We start from the raw sequence: 18,333 nt of genomic DNA, 5'->3' as shown, positions 1-18,333 counted from the left end.
TGGCCCCTCTTCCTTTTGCCTTCCACTTTCCCTAGCATCAGCCTCTTCTCCAGGGTATCCTATCTTCTCATTATGCGGCCAAAGTACTTCAGTTTTGCCTTTAATACCATTCCCTCAAGTGAGCAGTCTGGCTTTATTTCCTGGAGTATGGACTGGTTTGATCTTCTTGCAGTCCAAGGCACTCTCAGAATTTTCCTCCAGCACCACAGTTCAAAAGCGTCTATCTTCCTTCGCTCAGCTTTCCTTATGGTCCAGCTCTCGCAGCCATAGGTTACTACGGGGAATACCATTGCTTTCACTATGCGGACCTTTGTTGTCAGTGTGGTGTCTCTGCTCTTAACTATTTTATCAAGATTTGTCATTGCTCTCCTCCCAAGAAGTAAACGTCTTCTGATTTCCTGGCTGCAGTCAGCGTCTGCAGTAATCTTTGCGCCCAGAAATACAAAGTCTGTCACTGCCTCCACGTTTTCTCCCTCTATTTGCCAGTTATCAATCAAGCTAGTTGCCATAATCTTGGTTTTTTTGAGGTTTAACTGCAACCCGGCTTTTGCACTTTCTTCTTTCACCTTTGTCATAAGGCTCCTCAGCTCCTCCTTGCTTTCAGCCATCAAAGTGGTGTCATCTGCATATCTGAGATTGTTAATGTTTCTTCCTGCAATTTTAACTCCAGCCTTGGATTCGTCAAGCCCAGCACGTCGCATGATGTGTTCTGCATACAAGTTGAATAGATAAGGTGAGAGTATACAACCCTGCCGTACTCCTTTCCCAATCTTAAACCAGTCTGTTGTTCCGTGGTCTGTTCTTACTGTTGCTACTTGTTCGTTATACAGATTCCTCAGGAGGCAGACCAGATGACTTGGTATCCCCATACCACCAAGAACTTTCCACAGTTTGTTCTGATCCACACAGTCAAAGGCTTTAGAGTAGTCAATAAAACAGAAATAGATGTTTTTCTGGAACTCCCTGGCTTTCTCCATTATCCAGCGGATATTGGCAATTTGGTCTCTAGTTCCTCTGCCTTTTCTAAACCCAGCTTGTACATCTGGCAATTCATGATTAAAAATGTGTGTGTGTGTGTGTGTGTGTGTGTGTATATATATATATATATATATATATATATATATATATATATGCCAGCATCCTCAATTTGCTGCTCTCACTGGACAAAATTATAATAGTGTGGGTGATATTTCCATGGTGTGCTCATTTATCCATTTCCTTAAAATGGTTGCCTAAGGCAAACTAGTATGATACTGATTTGCCAACTGGTTAACAGCAGAATTACTATTTGCTCTAAGTATAATATTGAGACTTGGGGCATCATTTACTAATAAATATACTCTGAACCAGAAAAAGGAGAGTTAAATGGAATAGGAACCAGTACTTTTTAAATAGTTTTTAATGGTGCTGCTTTTAATGATGCACTGGTTTTAAATGTTTGAATTAATTGTATGTAATTTATGGTGTTTTTATTTGTGTTGTACCCCACCTCGATCCAGAGGAAGAGGTGGGTAACAAATAAATATATTACTACTACTACTACTACTATTACTATTATTATTAATGAGCACACATTATGTAATAGTATATGCTCAATAATAGTAGAGCATATACATTGTAAATGCTCATAATTGTAGCGCTTAATGATATATCTTCAGCTCATAATCTACATGACACACCCAAAGTTCTGTATTGGAATTTGAGTGTATGTTAATAAGTACATAGGAACTGATGAAATCAGACCATGGCTGGGGTCCAAAGAATTATTTTAGGTGTATCCAAGAACTTGCATTTTGCTTTGTTTTTTGAAGAGCACGCATGCCTACACACACATACCATGCCATATCACAAACATCTTTTGAAACTCCACTGAGAGCTCATTCAAGAGCATTAGCGGGAGGTCACTGGACTATCAAAGGGCTCCTTGGCCCTCAAAAGCACTGCCACCATCATTCTTTGCATGGAACATTTAAAATGGTTAGAGCAGCCTTCCCCAAACCAGTGCCCTTCAGATGTGCTGGATCGCAACTCCCATCATTTCAAGACAGCATGGAACCAGGTTGGGAAGGGATGAGAGAATTGTCAGCTTGCATGCCTTGCTTTATCTCTGTTAAGGGAACCCACTGAGAGTGCTGTCCTTCCTGAGAGACACTCATTGCTTCTGTCCATTTCAAAAGCAGCTTGCTGTCATGCCTCAACTCTAAGAAGAATCCTTTGAGGAAGAGAACCAGGTCATGGTGCCACAGCCAGAGGCACAGGGAGGGGGAGAGGCCCTGATTGACAGTGTTTCAGAGGTTTCGCAAGTGCAGGAGGCAGAAGTAGGGGTATGCACTGCCCCCCCGATCCGCTTCTCTTCCAGATCTGCAACTTCCGGATCTGGTCCACTCCGCTCCACCTATCATCCGCTCCGGTTCGCTGCGAAGCTCCAGATCCGGATCGGAGCTCCGCTTCCCCCCCATAGGCTTGCATTGAAATCCAAAAAAGCCTACAACTTTTTTTCTGTTAATGTTAGAAACCTCAAGGTTGGCACCATGATAGCTTATCCATGTATACACATGCATGCCAAGCCTCAAGCCAATCCAAGCCTCCCCTGATTTTTGGGGAATTTTTGAAAATCAGACACCCCATTTTCAGACATGGACTTTTCTCTGACATTTTGACAGATAAAAACTTGGAAGCAGGAACATCCGCATTCATGGCAAGTTTCAAGCAAATTCCATCATCCCCTGATTGGGGGGGGCTTTAACCTAACGCAGCACCCCTAACCCCAATTCACACCCCTTTCGATATCTCTGTCAATTTTCAAGTTAGAAACCTGAAGTTAGGCACCATGACACCTCATGCACGTATACACATGCATGCCAAGCCTCAAGCCAATCCAAGCCTCCCCTGATTTTGGGGGAATTTTTGAAAATCGGACACCCCAGTATCTCAGGGATTTAAAGCTGCAGACAGCTCAATGGGGCCATTTCAAAGGAAATCCCAACATGCCATGAATTGGGGAGTAGATAACCCTAAATATGAATCTTCTTCCACACTTGAAAAATTTATTTGGAACTTTAAAATGTCTAAGTGGGCGCAGAAAGGACTTGTTCCCTGAGACAAAGCAAGACACAAACCATCCCTGCGAGGCGGTCACAGAGGAGGAGGACAGGCGGGCAGAGAGCCAGGCAGAGATATACCATAGATCTAGTATGGGGGAATCAGTCCCGGCAGATTCCCCACCAAAGCAGCACCCCGGGGGGGGGGAAGGCAGGCAGGCAGGCAGCAGGCATTTCTGGGGGCCCAAGGAAGTGAGGCAAGGATGGTTTGTTTCAAAGCCAGCAGTAAGTAACACATTGCAAACCATCCCTGTGAGGCAGTCACAAAGGAGGAGGACAGGTGGGCAGAGAGCCAGGCAAAGATATGCCATAGATCTAGTATGGGGAAGTCAGTCCCGGCAGATGCCCCACCACAGCAGCACCCTGGGGGGAAGGCAGGCAGGCAGGCAGGCAGGCAGGCAGCAGACATTTCTGGGGGCACAAGGAAGTGAGGCAAGGATTGTTTCAAAGCCAGTAATGCAAACCATCCCTGTGAGGCAGGAGCAGCACAGAGAGATGCCTTTTGTTTTGCATCCCATAACTAGGAGGCTAGGAGTATAAGAGTAAAGCTTTGTGATCCTTGCTTCAGAGTTGATTGACTGCACTGTGATCACAGCCATTATTAAACAACAACAACAACAATAGTAACATTAATAATAGCAGTCCTAATTAATATTAATAGCAATAACAACAACAACAACAACAAGGAGTTGAACCACAATGAAAGCCTGCCTGACTTTACTGAAGAGGAAAAGCCAGGAGAGCTTGGGCTATGGGGTGTAAATATAAAATGGAATAAATAAATAAATAAACAAAGGAGGGGTGGAATTAAAAGCAGCAGTGTTGCTGAATAAACAACAACAAGAATTTTTTTTAAAAAAAGGCTATGTCTGTCTTTTACCAATAAGAGGAAAGTGGACGTGCCCAGGGGGAGGGGGATATGCCAATTTTTGACTGGCCCTAAGTAAGTACCAGTGTTTAAGAAGCTACCTGTCACTTCAACTCATGACAGGCATTAGTCTCCACTGGTTACTCTTTAGAGGGCTCTGATGACCCTCTAGGGGCGGGAGTGTGTGTGTGCACTGGGCATGTCCACATGCCCTAGGGGACCTTATCCCCTTGCACCACATCTATTCAGTTCTTCCCCAAGGTTAGGGTGGGTAGCAGTGCTGTGTTTCCTATCTGTTATTTATTTGCTTAGTATATAATTTCAGGTTGTGTTTGTGCATTTGGTGGGGCTACTGTTTTAAAAAAACACTGGGGAAAGTCTGTTCAGACTAAGAAAGAGAGGTTTCCCAGTATCCCAAGTTACTAAGTATCCCGTTTTGCCTATCCCCTCCTCCAACTTTGGGATTGGAGGATGCTTCATCAGGTGATCATGACTGGGAGTTGAATCTGCCTCTCAGCACTTCAAAAAGGTACCTCTCCTGCTTTTTTTACCCTATTTTTTAGAAAATTATAGCAAGCAAACCGCACCACGCAGAGTGCTGAGAGTAGGCTCAAAATGACCCCCACCCATGACTCTCTAAGCACACCATGTATCAGAAAGATAGCTTTAAAAACAAAAAAGTTATACGCTAATCTTTTCTGCAATGCAATCCTATGGGCGAAATTATCCAAAATGGCGGGCGGAATGCTCCGCGAAAAGAGAAGCGCTCCGCCTATGGCCGCTTCTCTTCGCCATGCTTCTCCAGGCCCCTGGCTCACTTCTCCTCCTCCTCTGGACAAGGCGGATCAGGCCAATTCGCTCCTGCTTCTCCAGTCCGAGGAGAAGCGGAGCACATCCCTAGGCAGAAGGGCAGCCTGGCACATTGGGCTGCATGCCAGAGGTGCCTGAGTTGCAGAAGGTGGAGCTGGATGTAGTTCAGCTGGCGCAGCGGAGAAAAAGCAAACGGCTGGAACAGTGAAGGAGGAAAAGCCAATCACAGCAGGAGAGAACACTTAAGTACCTCATATAGCCTTGGAGACCCAGCTGTGCTAATTAATAGCCAGCTACAGTATAAATCAGACCAGGACCAGGCATACCTCGCTGAAGGCAAACTGTCTGTTTCCTTGACTTCTTCACCTCCTGCATCACAACTCTGATTCTTAGACCCTCAGCAACATTTCTGATACTACTTTTCTGGACGCTCCCTGAGTGCTTAGATGCTTGGCTCCACGACCCCTTGGCAACAGACTACGGAGTGACCTGACAACACTTCTGCTTTGCGATACCTGACTGGAATTTCACTGAGAGGACCTGGACTGCTTGCCCTGCCAACCTGGCTTAGGACACGACCCACCTGTAAACACAACACTTGCCATCTCTGCCAAGAAGTGCAGTTGGGGGAAAGAGACTGCTCCTCTCTCTCTCTCTCTCTCTCTCTCTCTCTCTCTCTCTCACACACACACACACACACACACACACACACACACACACATACACACACACACACACACACACACACCTCTAAGGACCCTTTGGGTTTGCAGAACTAGTTGTACACTTTCTTGGATACTGGAGTGTCTCTGAAAGGATAGTCAAAAAAGGAAAATGGCAACAAATGCAAAAGGGAACTTATCTCAAAATGTGACTGCATAAAAATCAATCCATACTCACCCCAAACATGTTTCAAAGTTGTCTGAATACTTTATTTTCCCAGGAAGGTGCTTTCTTAAATTCTCTTTTATGGCTATCTAACATTGAGCCAGCTAAGAAAAGGCCCCAGATGGCTGTGTGGAAGTTGGGAGGGGCTTGCAGGCTGCATTTCCAGAAGTGCAGAAATGTGACCTTCAAGCCCCTCCCACTTGGAGATCCAGGCCTTTTATTTGCCGGTGACATTGCACTGGCCAAGAAGAGGCCCCGGATGGCTGTATGGGAGCTGGGAGGAGCTTGTAGGCCATGTTCTGCACTTCTGGAAATGCAATCTGCAAGCCCCTCCCAACTTCCACACAGCCATCTGGGGCCAAGAAAATGCCCAGATCACCGTGCCTTATGGGCTGGGAGTCCACGATTTTCTAGAAATTTGGGGAGATTTCCCCCGGACCCTGGTTTGCCTCCCCATTTTCTGGACCTGTCCTGGAGAAACCAGACAGTTGATCAGTCTAGGGATATCCCTCCCAACAGAAAAACCCTAGGCCTTTAAGCCTGACTTTATTACATTGCCTCTGTAGCCCTCAAATCTTCACCTATATATGTCTCCCTTTCATGTCTCTGATATATAAAAAAGCATTACCCTTCTTTTTAATACTAGAATGTAAAGGGAACAGAATGGAAATGTGCTGTATTACTTAGGGCTGTGCATGGATGCCCCCGATCCACTCTGGATCCTGATCTGCAACTTCCAGATTGAGTCCGCTCTGTGTAGATCTGCCTATGCTCCGCTGTGGAGCTCCGTGTTCCCCCCCCCCCCCAGACTTGCATTGAAATTCAAAAGCCTGTAACTTTTTTCTGTTAATGTTAGAAACCTCAAAATCGCCACCATAAGAGTTTACACATGTATCCACCTTCATGCTCAGTTGGAAGCAAATCTGACCCTCCACTGATTTTGGGGGAATTTTTGAAAATCCTACACCCCATTTTCAGAAATGGGTTTTACCCTGACATTTTTACAGATACAAACTTGCAAATGGGCACCCTCACAGATGCCACCTAGATCCACATTCATGGCATGTTTCAAGCAAATCTGACCATGCTCTGATTTTTGGCATTTTTTTTCATTTTAAGCATCATCCCCTAACCCCAATTCACACCCCTTTCGAGAACTCTGTCAGTTTTCATGTTAGAAACCTCAAAATCACCAACCTGAGAGCTTATCCACGTATCCACATTCTTGCCCGGTATGAAGCAAATCCAAGCCTCCAGTGATTTTGGGAGGAAATTTGAAAATTCCCCCACCCCATTTTCAGAAAAGCATTAGAAAGCAAAGGACAGTACTTGCCCATAGGGGAAACAAACTTGCCCATAGGGATCCATTGCAAAGCGCTTGCCCATTGCAATCTATAGGACAATATCTCCATCATTTTTCTACATACAGATGTATTTATTATTTGGGGAAATGGGAAAAGTGTGTATTGTGCTTTGCCCATACTTTATTTGAATGCTCAAACTTTATTTGCTTTTTGCACTTAACAAGCAGTGCACAGCACACCCAATCACAGCCACAACAAACACACACACACACACACACACACACACAGAGGGAGAGTGAGAGAGAGAAAGAGAGGATAGATTGGGAAGGGAAGGGGTTGTGGGTGGGAAACAACAAACAAACACTACAAATGAAGAATTATATAAAGTAATAAGTCAAAACATAACAAAGGAAAGCTAAGCAAAAAGTCAGAAACAAACAAACGAACACACACCCCAAGCCAACCCAGCTACAACTAACCCTCCAGAGAAAGGAAACTGTCTCTGGCTCCCTCTGGCTTAGTCCCACCCCCTTCCAGCATTGGGATTGGAGGGTGCTTCACATTATCATCATGATAGGGACTTGAATCTGTCAATCAAGGGAGAAAACAAGAGCTTCCCTTCTCCCGCTTTTAGACATTCTAAAGAAATTAATAGCATGCAAATCCCACGATGAAAAATTCTGAAAATCGACACAAATGACCCCCAATCATCACTCTCTAAGCACAGTAAGTTGTTTTTTAAGTAGCTCAAAAAAAAAACAAAGTAGTTATAGGCATGTTTTTGCCCAATGCAATCCTATGGGGAAAAATCCAAGATAGTGGACGGAGCTCCGTAAAGACGCGGAGCTCCACGTAACGGTGCTCCATGGTGCTCTGCTGCCCCCCCCGATCTGATCCGCCTCCACCTTAAATGAAGGCGAAGCACCCTGATCTGCTACCGCTTCTCCGACCCAAAACGGAGCAGAGCAGAGCCCTAGTATTACTGACTGACTTTTCTGCATGTACACACATTTAAACATCTATGAAGCATCTTGGGTATGAGAGGCATATGAACAATCTCTCAGCCTCTCACACTTTCCTCAAATCACTGCTGCCTTGTCCCTCAGAGTCCAGGATTTCAGTTAGCCCTAGAGTTAGGGACAGGGAAACTGATGTGTTCACAATGATTTCATTTGTTGAAAATCATTCCTTTGGGGAGCCACCATGTGTTCCCATCACTCTAGCTGTCATATATTACCTGTGACTGTGAGGTATAAATGATAAAATCTTACTTCGTCATTCACTGCTGTGCTAAATGACTTCTTCCAGTGTTCCCTGGGGTTTGGTTTGATGAAAGATTGCTTTGAGGTAACTACTGAATTTTGGAAGGTTTTGTTCCTGTCCTCCATCTAGGGCCAAAGTTTCATCACAATTCAAACTGGAAATCTGCTATTCGGAGGAGTCTGGGCATACTTCCCTCATTCTGGGAAGATACTAACAATGCAGTCTATCCAGAAATAAGACTCATTGAGTTCAATGGGGTTTTCTTCCATGTAGAAGAATCTCAAAGGTTCAGGTTCAAGGGGAATCATTGTTTTTTTCCTGTCAACTCAAAGCTGTGGGCTTGCGATTGTTGCTTTAAACTTGTCAAAATCATGTTAATCTTATTAATAAACAACTGTTTTGTTCCATACAGGTTGAAGATGTTGGGTTTTATTATAGTAGCCTGTTTCTGCCAAGGAATTTTCAGGACAGAAGCATTCAAAATTCCACAAGAACCTGTGACTACATTGGATCCTGAATGCTTTTTGAATGTTGTAAGTGAAGACAGTTTTGAACATTGGTCTTTTGGATGGCTGGTGAGAGAGATGAGATGGAAGCATTAGACTCCTTAAGTGCCATTCTTTTTAGTTGAAAGGTGGGGTGCAAATCAACTAAATCAAATAATGAATAAGGGTTCATACTCCGCACAAGGTCTTATCTGCTGCATCCAAAGCCACTCCATTTCCCTGGAACAGTAGCCATGGAGCTGGTATAGCTAATTTCCTCATTGCTGTTGATATGAACTGCAAGCGAGCAGGATTTGTGATGTGGTGAACTCAAATCCTTCCCAGTTTCACTTTGGATTCTTCAAGCAATTACAGCAGGGCATGGGAACTATGGGCTTAAGCGAAAATCCACAAACTTGCTCATTTCAAGCATATGGGCAAAAAGGGGGAAAGGGAAAGGGTAGAGACTGCTGAGGGAACGGAAGGCATTGAGATGGCAATGGATGAACGGTTTGATAGATCCATCCCATGTGTGTCATGTCACCATGAGCGCATTCCAGGTCTGGCGTCAGTGGAATGTAGTGTGTATATTTTGCACTCAAATGACTCCGCTTGCCTTTCAAGCCAAGACACAAGTTTCTTCCCAAAATACAGTAACTTTTTGAGTGCTTTTTTAAAAAAACAACAACAGTTTATGCAAATTGCAGTTGCAATTTGCAGAGTTTGCTCAAATTGTGACTGCAATCTGCACAAATTACACATATTGCAGTCACAATTTGTGCAAATTTCTGTTTACACAGCTTTTACATAACAACGAACATCCACATACTTGCCCATTTCAAGCATATGGGCAAAAAGGGGGAAAGGATAGAGACTGCTGAGGGAACGGGAGGCATTGAGATGGCAATGGATGAATGTGTGTCATGTCACCATGAGCGCATTCCAGGTCTGGCGTCGGTGGAATGTAGTGTGTATATTTTGCACTCAAATGACAAGGCATGGTTCAATGAACAGCTCTTCGGCAAGAAACTACACCACAGGTAATGACTTTATGGAAACCTGCATGTGGACTCCGTAACATCTAGATCCATCCCCCCCTCCCCCAATACTAAATATGGCATTGGATGGGCCAATCATGCAGTAACTCCCCACATCACCATCACCCTACTCTGGATTTTTAGTAACAGTATAATGGATCCTTAAAAGTTAAAATGGAAGTGCTGGCCTGGCGAACCACTTCTATTTTCATTTTTTTTTAAAAAAAGGAATTATATTTTGTCAACTCCACTTTTATAAATTGTTCCACTAAGCACCATCAAACTATCCTTTGCATCCCGACTTAGTCATACTTAGAGCAGACCCGTTGAAAGAAATGGCTCACAATTTCAATGGGTCTACTCTAATTATGACTCCATCTGGATCCAACACTATGTAGGTTTGTTTATTTGTTTGTTTTTCAATTAACCCATGGGTAAAAAATTGAAGGGTACAAAATCAGAAGAACTAGAATAAAATGGAAGGAACTAGTTATGTACAGCCACTGCCTTGTGTTGAGAAGACCTTTGCAAGTGTAAGCCAGCAGTTCCAAATAAACAAAACCACACAGAAGAACCCCACAAGGGCTAGTGCCAGACTATTTTGCACCCTAGGCAAGGCGAGCTACTTGCACACACACACACCCCAAATTGCCAACTTTGATTCAGCTGTTCAAGAAGAGTTTCTGAACTATTATATTTTCCTTTTATTATGTTTTTTTTCTTAAAACAGCTAATTTGTATAAAACTGTGACCCCTAAAGGTCAATACTGCACCCCTCTGAGGTCTGCGCTCTAGGCGGCCTAATGGTAGCGCCAGCCCTGCCGAGTGGCTAGGTCAACATCAGGATCCATATGGGTGCAGATTGGGAACAGTGGCACTGGCATGGATGCAGACGTGTGCACAAATTGTGGGCCCTATTGTAACAGAGTACTGCATATGTTGTGACCCACCAAACTGACTGCAGCCATGTATGGTGGACCATTCGATGAGCCTCCATTTATTGGCTAACTGTATCTGCCAGAAAGTGAGAGTTATGTTTGATCTATCAATATTTTAATAAATTACAGCACTTGAAATCTTTTGCTCATTACAGCTTTCAGCTCAAGAATGAATGTGTGTTTGGAGATGCAGGGGGTGGAGTTGCATGTCATAAATACAGCCTATAAGTGTCCAAGTCCATTTTCCTTATCTATGGTGACTATATGGAAAGGAGGACTGGGCCCCTGTATCTTTAACAGTTGCATAGAAGAGGGAATTTCAGCAGGTGTCATTTGTATGTTTGCAGCACCTGGTGAAATTCCCTCTTCATCACAACAGTTAAAACTGCAGAAGCTATAATAGAGTGACCAGATACTTTTTGCTGGGCCAACCTTGGAATATGTGTAATTTAACCTATAAGGACACATCTGATCTGACCCTGGCTCCACCATGTTAGTAGTACAAGTATGACCATCCATCAAACTCCTAAGCCCCGCCCCCTGACAGGTGCCCCTCCCCTTTTAGACCGGAAGTCCCGCCGCCGGAAGTCCCTCCTCCGGAAAGAGTGGTCACCTGACATGGATCACATGACCCCAGTGGGGTCATGTGACCCCTCTAGGGTTGCGTCAGACCCCCCTCGACCAATAGGAAGGGGTTTTAGAGCCCTAACCCTTACGGGATTGGAGAAATCCCCCCTAGATTGATATCTCAATGTTGATTGGTCCAAAGGGGGTCATGTGACCCCTCTAGGGTTGCGGAAGGCCGGGCTCGACCAATAGGAAGGGGTTTTAGAGCCCTAACCCTTACGGGATTGGAGAAATCCCCCCTAGATTGATATCTCGATGCTGATTGGTCCAAAGGGGTCATGTGACCCCTCTAGGGTTGCGTCAGACCCCCCTCGACCAATAGGAAGGGGTTTTAGAGCCCTAACCCTTACGGGATTGGAGAAATCCCCCCTAGATTGATATCTCGATGCTGTACACTACCCCTGAATCTTATAGACTAAGAACAGGTCTTTTCCCACCAGACCTCCCTGTAGTGTACACTATGAAAAAAACTGCAGGGGGTAACAAAAAGCGCCGCCTTTAGTGTTGTACTAAATATTGATGTACAGACCGACTGGAAGGCAACATGTCAGTCCGTGTAAAAAGAAATCTGTTTCTCTTAAAACATCTTATTAAGGCCTCTCCGCGTCAGAGAAAAGCTATTTTATGTTCGGCTTCTGATGACCTGGTCGCTGCCATCGTGGAAATAGCCCTCAATACTTTAAAAGGCAACATACCTCTATCGCCTCAGCAGGTACGTGTATTAAGAAAGAAGAGGGCCATTATTAAAAAGTTGAGTAACAAGAAAATATCGCTGAGAAGGAAGAAGTATCTGGTGAAACAATCTGGTGGGTTTCTTCGACCCTTACTAAGTTTTGCAATCCCCCTGATCACTGGTCTTTTAACCAGTCGCTAATGGAGTATGCTGAAAAGATGTATTTGGTCCCCAGCCACCAGCTAGAAAAACTAAAGAGCCAACCTAAGGAAGAGGACATTAGGAGTGCAACAATAAACTCTCTGGATGTTGAAATGCAGAACATTCTTAACAGACAGGGTTTAACTGAATATGAAAAAGCCAAACAGTATGATTCTTTGCTGCAAAAATATCTAACACATGTGAGACAGAGGGAGGCTGAGAAAGAAACCCTAAACTTATTTCTGCCGCAGACAACACAGACCATAGATCATACAACACCACCCATGGATGATGCGCCCGGGGTTTCTGACCATGTCTACCAAGAAGTACTCGACATCCTACCAGCTAGATATAAAAAACATGGAAGACTCCTATTAAACAAAATGAAGAAAAACAAGGCTGTTTCCTCATGGGATGAGAAAGGTACCTTTGTGTACAAGGGAGCTGTTATATCTGGTTCAAATATGATGGATTTGGTTAAGGGAGTCATGCAAACACATGCCCTATCAAACAAACGCACCCCTAAAGGCTGGGATGTTTTTATGAGGGCACTGGCTGAACTGAACGTTCCAACCTCGGTAGTGGGCAACCCTGCTAACAGAGAAGCTTTGGATGAGCTAAAATCCCCCAAGAGCCTTACAACAACAACAGTTCACACAGCTATCCTTTCTCACAGAAGTGCTAAAAAGCAAAGGCAGCGCAATGCCCCTGCATGGATCAACTTATGATTTTTCTTTTTTCTTTTTACAAAACAGGCAAACACTAATGTTTTTTTTAAAAAAAATAAATCACTTTTATTATACCTACTGCATGAAGTATTGATATTTTCTTTTCTGAATAACATGTACGACACGGTTTAAAAACGGTTCATGTACTGGTCTCAGGAGTGTATTTAATGTTTTCAAGGCGTTGTGTGACCTCCCAATTTTTGTAATTAATATCAAAATTTGATCAACATGCCTTGGTGTGAGAACAAGACAGTTTAAACTGTAACCAATTAGAATGACAACATGTAATATGCTTTTAAAACTGATTTTCCCACATACAATTCGCAATTTTCTAGATATGACACTTTTGGGCCAGACTAGACACTCGTGTGCGGATTGCCCAGGCGCCTTCAAAGTACAACCCATGCAGGTTTCATGCAGGTACTGGTTTAAACAATGTCTCAAAATTGCAAAAACTGTAGATCGCACTAGCATATCCATAGCTTTGCGTCTCTTTCGTGGAGAGGTATAAGCTATTTCACTAGCTTGCAGCCCGAGAATCTCACACATGTGGACGGGTCCTGTTTGACCAGCTGTAAGATTAAAATCCTGAAAAAATAATTATAAGATGGTGGTTAGTATATTAAAGATACACATCAGAGTTTTCAGTCTAAAATTATAGAATTAATCACACACCTCTATTTCAGCATTTCCATTTGAAGACATATTTATCAAGGCCGCAAGTGGGGGGACCTCTGAACTTTCTGTGGTGGGTGTTTTCACAGCGGATGCCTATAAATAAAACATGTATGAGGGCCTTTATACCACAGGTAAGTATTGCACAGAGACGGATAGATTGATTTTTGATTACCTCAAGGTTCTCTGCAGAAATTACTTCTAAGACGCTGTGCCACATTTGGAGTGTCTCAGGCTGATCCGTTTGTTCCATGTCTAGACGTTTACATGGGAGGAAAACATCATCTTCAGAACTAGAGCTGATATACCGTTTTCGTGAGGCTTTATTCATTTTTCTGTTTTGATTCCTCAAGGGTGTCTGTGGAGGAACTGGTGAAGAGCCATTGGCGGGGGTTGGATTCGCCATCTTATTCATCTTTCTGTTTTGATTCCTCAAGGGTGTCTGTGGAGGAACTGGTGAAGAGCCATTGGCGGGGGTTGGATTCGCCATCTTATTCATCTTTCTGTTTTGATTCCTCAGGGGGGTCTGTGGAGGCACTGTTGAAGATCCGCTGGCTGGGGTTGGATTCGCCATCTTCTCTATGCAGGAAAACATGTCTGGGCAGGCAAAATGGGGGGCTCCCTTCTATACGCGTCTAGAGCGAGGGGGTTGGCCTTACAGGACCACATGCACCCTCTAAAACCCCATCCTATTGGTCGAGGCCGGCCTTCCGCTTTCCGTGAGGGGTCACATGACCCCTTTGGACCAATCAGCATCGAGATATCAATCTAGGGGGGATTTCTCCAATCCCGTAAGGGTTAGGGCTCTAAAACCCCTTCCTATTGGTCGAGCCCAGCCTTCCGCAACCCTAGAGGGGTCACATGACCCCCTCTGGACCAATCAACATTGAGATATCAATCTAGGGGGGATTTCTCCAATCCCGTAAGGGTTAGGGCTCTAAAACCCCTTCCTATTGGTCGAGGGGGGTCTGACGCAACCCTAGAGGGGTCACATGACCCCGCTGGGGTCATGTGATCCATGTCAGGTGACCACTCTTTCCGGAGGAGGGACTTCCGGTGGCGGGACTTCCGTCTAAGGCGGGACTTCCGCCCTAAAAGGGGAGGGGCACCTGTCAGGGGGTGGGGCTTAGGAGTTTGATGGATGCTCATACTTGTACTACTCATGTTTAATTGTCATTATTCTTGGCTTCTATTAACAATAAGTCACTTCTTGTTCCAAATAAATGCTTCATTTAGGTAGAGGATTCCTTCAAATAAGCCTACTGTGTTTTCCTCCTACAGACTGAGATTATCCATTATCATGGCTACCCAAGTGAGGAATATCAGGTTGAGACAGAAGATGGATATATACTCACAGTTGACAGAATACCTCATGGGAGATATAATGATGGAAACAAAGGTAATGCCATGGGAAAAACTAAGTGAATCAAATACCAATTTCCCCCCTTTAATTTACTCATGTAATTTGTTTGCCATAATATTTTGCTTATTCAGTGTCTACCTTAAGATTTCCTGTTGCTTCTACTTTATATATGTTATTATCCCTTTAAGAGAAACCAAGCTTCCCTCTGGGGAAAAGAGAGGTAAAGCAAACTCCAGGACAGCCATGTTAGAGTTTTGAATTGGTCCAGGAGTCTGTTTAGACCTTTGCTCCACTGAGGGAATTCTTTTCAACAATACAAGTCTGCTTTTTCTCCGGCTTCCTGGACTGGAGTAGAATACAAACATGTATTGCGACGCTAGCATTAGGTGGTTCAAGGAATTGCAATGCTGATGGGATCATTTCTTTTTGCATTCTAGAACATAGAAAGCACAAAATTAGGTAAATTCACATTAAAGTGGGAGCTAAACTAATAACCAACCATGGTGTGAAAAAGTCTAGGCCAGTGTTTCTCAACTTTTTCCAACTGTGGCCCCTTCCGACCTTGTTTCCTTTCTGTGCCCCCCCTGTCCTACCGGTAGAAAGGTAGCTATTTAAATGTTTTATTTGTAAATAGAACATGTTTTATTTATAATTTTTATAATTTATACAAATAACAATTACATAAAAATGTATACTTTAAGTATTTCTCGATCAATGTGACCCTTGTGCTTGATGACCAGCAACAAGCTTTTTTATATCCGGTTCTATTGCTGTGAGGGATAACCGAAGATCATCTCTGTCCATTATGTTAAGGTGATTCCGCGTTAGGCTGAGTAAATAATTCACATGACTGAAACCTGATTCTACCAAATACGAAGTAGGAAATGCCATGAAAAACAATTTTGCTTTATCCCAAAGCTGTGGAGACTTTTTAGATATTGTACTCTTTATCCAAAAATGGGGTTTTTCTTGACTGAAAGTTAATTTGGCTGCTATGTCGCTCTGTAGTTCTATGAGCGCTTCTGTCAAAGAATCATCAATGTCAGCAGCATTCACAGCAAATGGATCAACTACCCAGGCCGGAATATCCATGTCCAGCAGATCACGGAAACGAACTTCCATATCATTATAAAGCTGCATCAAATGATCAACTACCCAGGCTGGAATATCCATGTCCAGCAGATCACGGAAACGAACTTCCATATCATTATAAAGCTGCATCAAATGGATCAACTACCCAGGCCGGAATATCCATGTCCAACAGATCACGGAAACGAACTTCCATATCATTATAAAGCTGCATCAAATGATCCACATACACAATTATTTCAACATCTTTCATCACTAACTGCTGCCAAAGAGGAAAACTAGGTGATTTTTTGTCTCATGCAAGCACCCTGCTAGTTATTGGAAACCAAGTTTTGAAACCTCTGTGGCCTCCTAGTCATAGAATCATAGAATAGCAGAGTTGGAAGGGGCCTAAAAGGCCATAGAGTCCAACCCCCTGCTCAATGCAGGAATCCACCCTAAAGCATCCCTGACAGATGGTTGTCCAGCTGCCACTTGAAGGCATCTAGTGTGGGAGAGTCCACAACCTCCCTAGGTAACTGATTCAATTGTCGTACTGCTCTAACAGTCAGGAAGTTTTTCCTGATGTCCAGCTGGAATCTGGCTTCCTTTAACTTGAGCCCATTATTCCGTGTCCTGCACTCTGGGAGGATCGAGAAGAGATCCTGGCCCTCCTCTGTGTGACAACCTTTTAAGTATTTGAAGAGTGCTATCATGTCTCCCCTCAATCTTCTCTTCTCCAGGCTAAACATGCCCAGTTCTTTCCGTCTCTCTCCATAGGGCTTTTTTTTTAGGAATTGAGCACGTCAGCCTTTTCTTTGTCATCTGTTATCAATTTGCCATCCTCATTAAGCAGTTGAACCACCATTTCTTTCCTTTTTTTTATATATAGTTTTTATTTGTTTTCTACACTATATAAACATACATAAAACATTACAATAGTAATAATAATAACAAAAGAAAAACATTAAACAACTGCTACATACATATTGAATAAATGTTGAGTACATATATGTTGAATAACTATTACCTATACATTATCATACTATAACATAATCATTCTTAACATAAAAGTGCACCCCCCACCTCGGGATCATTCCTGAGTCCAAAATCTAATCGTTTCCTCTGCTGGCAGTTTCCCACTTCCCTTAGTAAACACAAATATTAGGAACTGTTTCCAGATTCCTTCAAACTCATTTATTTTAGTTACGCCTTTTCTCCACTTAATATTACATGTCAATTTATCATTAATGGCTATATCCCATACTTCTTTGTACCATTCTTCAATAGAATATTCCCCTTGAATCTTCCAGTTCCTAGCTGCCATCAATCGCGCTGCAACCAGCAAACTCGATATCAGCTCTATAGTTCCTTTTCCACACTTTATATCTTCAAATAGTGACAGCAATGCAATCTTTGGTGTTTGTTCTATTTTCATTCCCACTGTTTCTTCAATTTCTGAAAACACCATCTTCCATAATCTTTGTACATATTTGCATTGCCACCACATATGTAAATACGTAACCTCTCCAACAATTTGCTGAATGCTGATCATTTATCTTATTCAATCTAATCAGGGTTAGGTACCACCTCCATAAAATTTTAAAATAATTCTCCTTTATTCTCACTGATAAACTTCTCAACACTCTTTGTTTCCATAGTCCCTCCCAGCTCTGTCGCCCTATTTGTACCTTCAAATCTGACTCCCATACCATTTTCTCTGGGTTCTCTCTAAACTCCTTCTCTAACAATAATTTATATATTTCACTCATTAACCCTTTTAAAACTATACTACCTCCTTTCCCTTTTTCCTTATTTACTATTAACTCTTCAAACTTCGTCATCTTTCTACAAACTCTATTATCTTTAATCCACTTTTTAATCCATTGTTCTAATTGCCCATATTCTAACCAAGATAATTTTTTCTCCTTTAACAATTTTTCCATATCCTCTCTTGTTTTTATATCTCTTAACCAGTCCTTTAATTTCATTTTACTTTTCTCTTTTAATATTTTACATAATCTACCCTTCAGATCCTCTGGGAAATTCTTTAACATTATTATCGGTGCTAAGGGAGAGTTGCTCGGAAGCAGCTTCCCTTTAAATTTACTCCAAATTTCCCATTTAGTCCTCAGGAGTGGATTATCTATACTTCCAACCCACTTTCTCCCTCCATCTTTAAAAAAAAACATTGTCCAAATTCATCTCTACATTACTTATAGTTTTTTCTTCCATCCAGTATAGATCTCCTACTCCTATAATTGCTTCTACAATATGTCTTAATCTATTTGCTACGTAGTATAA

General features: G+C 42.9%; 1 protein-coding gene across 1 annotated transcript in view; it reads left to right on the top strand.

Moving 5' to 3' along the window:
* The window catches only part of LOC134403173 (lysosomal acid lipase/cholesteryl ester hydrolase-like), a 90,465-nt gene that overhangs the window by 32,150 nt on the left and 39,982 nt on the right, over positions 1–18,333 (top strand). Inside the window, exons 2-3 of the mRNA XM_063133281.1 lie at positions 8,647–8,767; positions 14,880–14,997. Coding sequence (XP_062989351.1) covers positions 8,647–8,767; positions 14,880–14,997 — 239 coding nt within the window. The remainder of the gene's footprint in view (positions 1–8,646; positions 8,768–14,879; positions 14,998–18,333) is intronic.

The sequence above is a fragment of the Elgaria multicarinata genome, chromosome 8 (genome assembly GCF_023053635.1).
Source record: "Elgaria multicarinata webbii isolate HBS135686 ecotype San Diego chromosome 8, rElgMul1.1.pri, whole genome shotgun sequence".
NCBI classification, from domain to species: domain Eukaryota; kingdom Metazoa; phylum Chordata; class Lepidosauria; order Squamata; family Anguidae; genus Elgaria; species Elgaria multicarinata.
The sequence above is the reverse complement of the archived record's forward strand: the minus strand, read 5'-3'. Positions and strand labels throughout refer to the sequence as shown.